Here is a 7,492-nt window from a genome sequence, read left to right as displayed (position 1 = left end):
ATGTACCAAGTGGTGCCCAATATGGTGAGGGCTACTCCAAACTAAACTAATGAGTGCCCCACCAAGGCGACCCTTTTATTGGGCTAGAAGCCATCTAGTTTAGTTGCCTAGATTAGTATTTTTGTTGACCTGCCCATAGACTAACCTTGCCATGCCTATACATAACTTGTTACTGCATGCCGAATCTTCCATCTATGAATTTTTCACTTGCCCACCCCTGTAATAAGAATGCAAAATGCCGTATGTTTGTCCAATATTATACTAGTACTATACCTATTAATGTACTACAGACTAGCACATAAATTACTATTGACTGATACTATACTTGAAATAGCAATCCAAGTACTTGGCACTCTAATCGTTGTACTAGTCCCCTTGGTGCTCCAATCGGTGTACTATCTATGCAACCCACATAGCTACTTAGAAGCAACCCTAATCTAGATCCTAGAGTGTTGCCCATGTGGCAACATATGTGTTGCCCACATGGTAGTTTGTGTCTTACCCTTTCCATGTCCTGATATGGCACCATGTCACCCATACTGCTATAAGTATCAAGCCCCATTGCACTCCTCATTTGGGGGCTAACAAGTAGGGCATCAACCCTATTTATCCAGCAAAGTACAAGGGAAAAAATCTTACATGCTTAATTTTTACAAAAGTGATAAAAAAGACATTTCACCTCTATTGGAGCATAGGGCTTAGTAAAGGGTAAAGGGTTCACAAAAGGGTGTAGGGTTGAGACAAAGGATAAGATTAAAGAGCTAGTCCCTTTACTAAGTTTTGGAGGTTAGGGTAAGAGTGGAGAGCTAGTTCCTTCATTGACTTTTGGGGGTCATGTCTAAGAAGTCATAATCTATGACTTTAGTGGTTGAGAGAGTAGATATAAAAGTCAGGTTTGAGAAGTCCTAATCTATACGTTTAAGGGTTGACAAAGTAAGTATGAGGTACGAGAGGGAGTAGAATGGGTTGCAAGAGAAGAAGGAAGAGGAGAGGATGTAGAAGGGTAAGGGATTGAGGGTGTGTATTAAGGAGTTGAAGGCCTAAATCAGGCTTTCACACATTGATACTGTTGAGGAAGCATGGACACTAAGGGAGAGTGCACAAGAATACATCAAATAAATACAAGAATGGAGTGAACACACTACCCAAACTGCTTGGGATTCTTTGCATTATGGCAAATATACATGAGCATGAACCTTCTCTCTCACCTTGTTAATATCTCTCTCAAGAGACTACCAATCCATATTGAAGATTTTAAAGTAAATTCGGGTCTCCACCTAACAAACATGTAATAAGAGCTCGATTTAGAGAGTTCTTATATGAGAACCATGGTGGCAAGGCCTTACCTCTCGCTAGGTTTGCATTGTTAAATTACATGGTGCAGCTGAACAGAAACTGAACAAAGAATAGAGAGTACACAGCAAACTGGAGATGAAAAAAATTTTCCTTCAATACTGATGTAGTACAGATGATGGCTCCGTCCACTCGTGCACTCCCATAGTGGAGCTTAGATGGCGATCTAGACAGATACTAGGTGAAGAGCTACTAGCTGGAAGATCTGATCTGGTACAATGGATTGGGAAGGTCACCTCTTTATAGTTGTGAGGGCGGTAGTCGGATCAACGTAGTTGGTGGAATCGACCAATCAACCTAGTTGGTGGAGCCGACCAGTCAACCTAGTCAGTGGAACCGACCAGCTGTCCATGGAATATTCAAAGAATATTCCCTATACCGTTGCCTCGGGGGCTCTCGCCCTCGGACCCTCACCAAAGGGGCCACTGGCCCCCTTGGGACCCCCCAAGTGGGGGCCAGTTGGCCCTCAAGCCCCAGCAAGAGTAAGGAGCTCCCACACAATCAAGACAATGTGCCTCATTGTGCTACTAGCTTACCTACCCTGCCTAGCCCATAGGCTAGACTCACATAGATCACCTTTCTACCATCAACGGTCTCATTGATAGACCTCATCTAACATGTAAGTCAGGATCCATCCAGTGTCTCGGGCTCACACATGGCTTCTCCTCATATGGGGGCCTTACAACTTGAGCACCTTGGACCACTGGTGGTTACCAAGAGGGTGGGGCATTGAGCATATCTAACATGCGCTACTCCAACTACTTCTTTTCATATTCTCATGTTCTAAATTTCTCATAAGTTGACTATATATATAGGTGTTATGCCACTACTCACACACGCAAATAGATTGAAGTATCTAGTCACATATACTTTGATTGAGTGCATTGAAGTATCTCGTCAAATATAATTTGATTGAGTGCAGTGTAGGGTCAACAAAATGTGTAGATTGCTAATAGGGCCAAGAATAAAAGGTGTCTTTCGAGGAAATGTAAGATGAACGTCGATTTTCTAAAAGGATCTCAAATGATTGCTTCTTTGTTTTTTGTTATAAAAGAATAGCAAGCTCTAGGGACACATTCTATGTTAGACTCAGTCATTGTTTAAGATCTTTGTCCTTCTTATGGCTATTACCTTGCTATTCAGCTCTAGATTTTTGACAGCAATGAGCTTAAAGTTTTGACACATATATGATATGCTTACTTTTTCAAGTATCCTCCCCCCAAATTTATTATATGTTTTGGAAATATGTTATAATGTGATTTTCTCGTCCGTGTTGCATTATAAAGCCATTAGAGATAAGGTACTCATACAACTTAACAAAATTGCCACTACATTAGGCTGGGTTAAGACGGGGTGGATGCTATCCATATTGCAAGGGTGTGGGACATGTTTGGCAAAACGAGCGTTTGTCCAGCACCCATCCCCCACCCAAGCATTGGTCAAGAAACGAGAAGCCAATTACGAACTTTGGCTGACTGTCCACCCTGTTTGAACATCACACAGTTGAGGACTTGGTCCCTTTCTCAACCAAGCCCTTATAAAGGGGGGGTTTCACACTCGTTCGCGGACGGGTAAAGCCCCAAAAATCTCTGATTAAAGGATGCTTGTCCGTCTACGCTTGTGTTCATAAGAGGGCGGGCGACTCTTTACATAATATTTGCTCAAGCACTCTTTCACCAAAAAACCAAGCTGGTAAGGCTGTCACTCTTGGCTCTGCAGGTCTCGAATTCAAATCCCGCAATGCGGATTATGCCAAGGCACTCAATTGGGAGGTGCTATCAAGTTGCTCCAAAAATTGCTTGCCCATGCATGACTAGGATTGCACATCACATATTTTGATTTTTTTGGGGGGGCTGGGAAGTTTGTGTTTTCCCCCACCTGGTTGTGTTGTTAGATTCAAAAATTTTGTTTGCACTTTGGTTTTTGAATTTGGCGGGTTGAGGGGCATAGAATTGGAGGGTGAGAAGTCCTGCCGGACTTCTGTGTGCATGCGGGGAAAGAGAAGGGGAAGACAAGAGTGCAGTTTGATTTGAGAGAAGGGGAGGACAAGAGGTAGGCAGGGAAGGGGAGAACAAGAGTGCTACACTCACAGAAACGCGTGAAGATTTTCTTTAGGGTTTGCCAATCGGTTGTCTCTTTACCGCATCATGGCAAAGCTGGACCATCGACATCACGCCTTCATTCAGGCTCTCATGACAAGAGGCCCCCTCTCAGAGACAGACGCCAAGGCGATGTTCCTAGCTTTATTTCGTGAAGGTACTTTCAAAATCGGTGTTTTCCCTTGATTCTTGCGTCCTCTCGGTCCCTCGTTTTTACAGTCTTGGTTAAATCTTGTTTTTGCTGTCGCAGGAAATGGCGATTTCGCCCAACTTGTAACCACAATCAATAAAGAAATGAACTTCGTTCAAATGGAGCTAAGGGCTGGCAGAAATCAATATGATGGTGTGTTGTACTACGGGCTTGTGAACAAAGTGGGAAACGAACAGGCTAAGATGGGCACGCGCTTTACCCATGCTCAAATTGCTTTCTTTAAGGCCGTGGTTAGTACGGAAATCTGAAAGTATTTATAATCTTTGGGTGCGTCCGTCTTGTATCTAAGCTGTGTTCGACCTTGTCATAAACACGATCTGCGTTGCTTGCTATCCAGCCAAGAAAATTGGAGAGCTGAAAATATTTGTGTATTGTACACATGTTTCATGCAGCTGGAAGCAATCATTTCAGAATCATCATCGACAGGGAAAATATCTGCCATTCAAGCTTTGAATTTACGACTCGAGGTTCAGGTGGGAAATTGTTCATGGTTTATGGAGTCGGATTGTGAGCCTCAAACATGGCTAAATAAATCGTTTACTAGCTTTCCATGTTTCTCATTTCTGCATGAACAATTTCACTGTCACTGATTTAGCAGATACTGGATCGTAGAATGAACAGCAACCGAATGGAGAACTTGCAACACAGACGTCTGTGGTTTCCTCGAATCTTAACTTGGCTCAGAAGGAGAAAACCTTGTCTGACCTCGTTCAAGATCAGTGGTTGAGTAACCCTGAACATGGCACGGTGGCTTTGGGAGTGCGGTCTTTTCTGGAGTTGTGGAGTGTTTTTAAGAACTATGATGTACCATTCTGCGACGTATGCAACGAGGCAGGCATCAGGGTATGCTCAGAAACTAAGTGCCAGACGGTAATAAAGAGGGAACAATTTTTCATCACGCTAATACAAACACTACTTGTGCTCTGAGATACTTCATCTTAATCAAACGCCTAAAGTTGCAAGTTTAGGCAGTAACTACATTTGTTGTGGTTTTTCTTTTTGTCAACCTAATTTGATAGTTTTCAAACTCTGTAATGTTGATCAGGCACAATCCTGCCAAAATGAAGATTGCCCAGTGCGTATGCATGAGTACTGCCTGAAGATTAAATTCCGCCGCCCACAGGTATATGGTTTATGATGATTTTAATCAAAACATTAGAGCATGTATGATTGAGATGCTGTAGTTGTATTCTCATGTATGTTGCCACTGCCGATGGATCTCTCATTGTGTAGGTACCAAGGGTGTGTCCAAAGTGTGCCACAGACTGGGATTCTAGTTGTATTCGAGATTCACAAGCAGGGGAAAGCTTAAATGGAGAACAAGAAATTCCTCAACAATGGTCTCCCGAGCTGAAAAGGCCTCGTAGCAGCCGCAGAGCAAGAAGTGTTCTATCTTTCAATTCTTTCTAAGTCAATGTCAGGAGATTGCCACATTTTGCTTGGGAAACCTGAAATCAGATAGATTGTTTTAAGAAAATATTCTAAGCTGGTACCCCATCCTCGACACTTGACCTCGGAGTAATTCTTGTACATATGGAAGATTTGCAGTGGTTGAAGGAACTGCATGCCTGGTTGGGCTTTGATCTTGACATCTCCATAGACAGCATTGCATGGGCCTGAAGCTGCTGATCCTAGGGATTGCTTTTATGCACTAAAACATACTTGTGTCTGTCATTTTAAAAATGTTGCTGCATCGTGGGGTTTCCCTCGTGCAAGATTACGATATCAACTTGGGTCGAAGTTCTTGCCAGCAAAGTGCCTTTCCTGACGTGAGTAACTAAACTACTTATGGGAACAATGATGACAAAGAGATTTCATTAACCCATCCTTGTCCGTCAGTAGTGAGGGAGTTCCATGTCGAGGACTAGTAGTGAGTAGCATATTGGATTGTTTGTGTGCGTTGTGCCTCGCTGCTGTAGTACTGCTGCACCAGCTTAACTGCCTTATCTTCTTTTCTTTGGGGTAGTGCTATTTTTGTTTGATCTCGACCAATTGACCAAATTGCATGTGCTACTTGGAGTTACAGCAAGGAGAGCTTTCTGCTTCAGTGTCTCATACTCAGTAATCAAGAAAGTAACAACATGAAACATATTCACAAAAGTGCATTCTTAAAGTACCTTCAGGAGAGCTGTCTTCCTGTAACCTGGCCTTGGTTCTTCAACCTGTGCGGTTGGAGGTCAGCTGCAGGTACTCCCTTATGTTCCCCTTCTAAATAGGTGGGGTGATATGCTAAGAAGCTAGCCCTGCTGGTTGAGATATCTGCAGTTGAATGACTGGCCAATTGGGGTGATATGCTAAGAAGCTAGCCCTGCTGGTTGAGATATCTGCAGTTGAATGACTGGCCAATTGGGCCATGTTCTTGGCTAAATCCACAATGCAGCAGAACTTGCACCACTCCGAGTGCACTTCCCAGAACTTGACCAAACTAGTCTTACTTGGGCTGCTTGGGGTTGGTCAGTGGTGTGGTGGGGCAAAGCTGAAGTATTGTTCATCGACGATGTTTCATTGCTTTGGTTATTTGCTTGCTTGCTCCAACTTGCTAAGCGTTGCATCGTCCCATCGTTCTATTGTTGACACGTTGGCTTCTATGAGCCAATGCTTCAGCTGCTTGTTTTTTATTGCTTTTATTTGATGGATTCTATGTTGAAGTATTTGGTTCCTAAAGGATTTCTTGCTCATTGTTGTGGCACTTGGTGCCTCTTGCACTTCATGATCCCCCAATTTTTGGCACTTTTTCTTCGCTTTTATCAATGTTAGTGGAATTAAAAAGAGATGAGCTCTTTGCTTCTACATTGATCACCCTTTTGGTTCTTGCTTGGTCACTCGATCATAATTGCCTTTGTTTCAAGTTGTCTAAGTGAGGTGCAATTGCATAGAACCACAATTTGGTCTTATTGGTAGACTTACTATACAAAGATTCCATGAGCCCTTTGAACGTGTGAGTGTGTACTTGTGATGGAGATGGAGAGTGAGCTATGTGCTTGTCCAAATATTTTCTTTTTAGAAGTCAATCGCAACATGACACTTTTGTAAATGACTTCACCTTAGCAATTTTTGATCCTGTTAAGGTATGGAGGATTCCCTACTTTAGGGTGGTGAATCTTTTGTTGCACAACACTTGAAAGCCTTTCATTGCAATTTGAGTGCATTATTATTCATTGACACTCCAATTCTTATCCAGCTTGAGCGATTGTCATTTGCGTCAATTATTATTGATTGTTTTGTGATGTAATAATTATGGGTACTCTTGATTTGGAGCTTGCAATGAATTAGAGTTTTTGATTGATCTTAGTGGCACTTGTAGCTCTAAAAGAGACCTTGAAGCACATTGGTCCACCTCAAGGGATCTAGAGGACATAGATAGGCCATGAGTTTCTTAAAACTAATTGGAATGGATCATTACCTCGGGTTTCAAGTAGAAGTTTGCATGAATTGATGAATTCTTATTTGCATCACTTGGAAAGGCTAGCAATTGCGCAAGTGGTGGTGAAAGGGGGGAGAGGAAAATAGTCTTGGCTACTCAAAGATGATTGAGGTTATGGGTTTGGTGATCTCCTTTATGTTGTCTTTACTCCCACAAAAGATGAAGAAATCTTCCCATGCCATCTTGGTCACACTTCCCCAAGCATGCATAATGCAATAGAAGAGTTCCAATCCAATCATAGCGCTATGTTACTAGTTTGGCTAGAGATGCAAGTAAACCCAACCCTAGTTAATGTACCTTAATTAGATCCATGTAGTTATATGAATCACATACATGTAATTAAACTTGTTCATAAGCCCATTTCCTTGAATAAGAATTCATAATCATGATTACACATACCTTCTT

At 42.3% G+C, this 7,492-nt stretch overlaps 1 protein-coding gene across 1 annotated transcript; it reads left to right on the top strand.

The window, feature by feature from the left end:
• Positions 1–3,438: 3,438 nt before the first annotated feature.
• EMB1379 (embryo defective 1379) lies at positions 3,439–5,564 on the top strand. The gene is made up of 6 exons (XM_087388471.1): positions 3,439–3,609; positions 3,703–3,893; positions 4,056–4,136; positions 4,276–4,506; positions 4,709–4,786; positions 4,897–5,564. The coding sequence occupies exons 1-6, from the start codon at positions 3,501–3,503 to the stop codon at positions 5,071–5,073; spliced, it is 867 nt and encodes a 288-aa protein (XP_087244597.1). The 5' UTR covers positions 3,439–3,500; the 3' UTR covers positions 5,074–5,564.
• The last annotated feature ends 1,928 nt before the right edge of the window (positions 5,565–7,492 follow it).

Source organism: Dipteris shenzhenensis, chromosome 17, assembly GCF_047967505.1.
Source record: "Dipteris shenzhenensis isolate YYH24624 ecotype China chromosome 17, Dip_SZ_1.0, whole genome shotgun sequence".
NCBI classification, from domain to species: domain Eukaryota; kingdom Viridiplantae; phylum Streptophyta; class Polypodiopsida; order Gleicheniales; family Dipteridaceae; genus Dipteris; species Dipteris shenzhenensis.
This window is presented reverse-complemented; position numbering and strand designations above follow the sequence as displayed.

Coding starts and splice junctions, on each gene's coding strand:
- EMB1379 (XM_087388471.1), top strand. CDS start 3,501: ATGGCAAAGCTGGACCATCGACATCACGCCTTCATTCAGGCTCTCATG. Junction 3,610..3,702: donor CCTAGCTTTATTTCGTGAAG/GTACTTTCAAAA, acceptor TTGCTGTCGCAG/GAAATGGCGATTTCGCCCAA. Junction 4,787..4,896: donor TTAAATTCCGCCGCCCACAG/GTATATGGTTTA, acceptor CTCATTGTGTAG/GTACCAAGGGTGTGTCCAAA.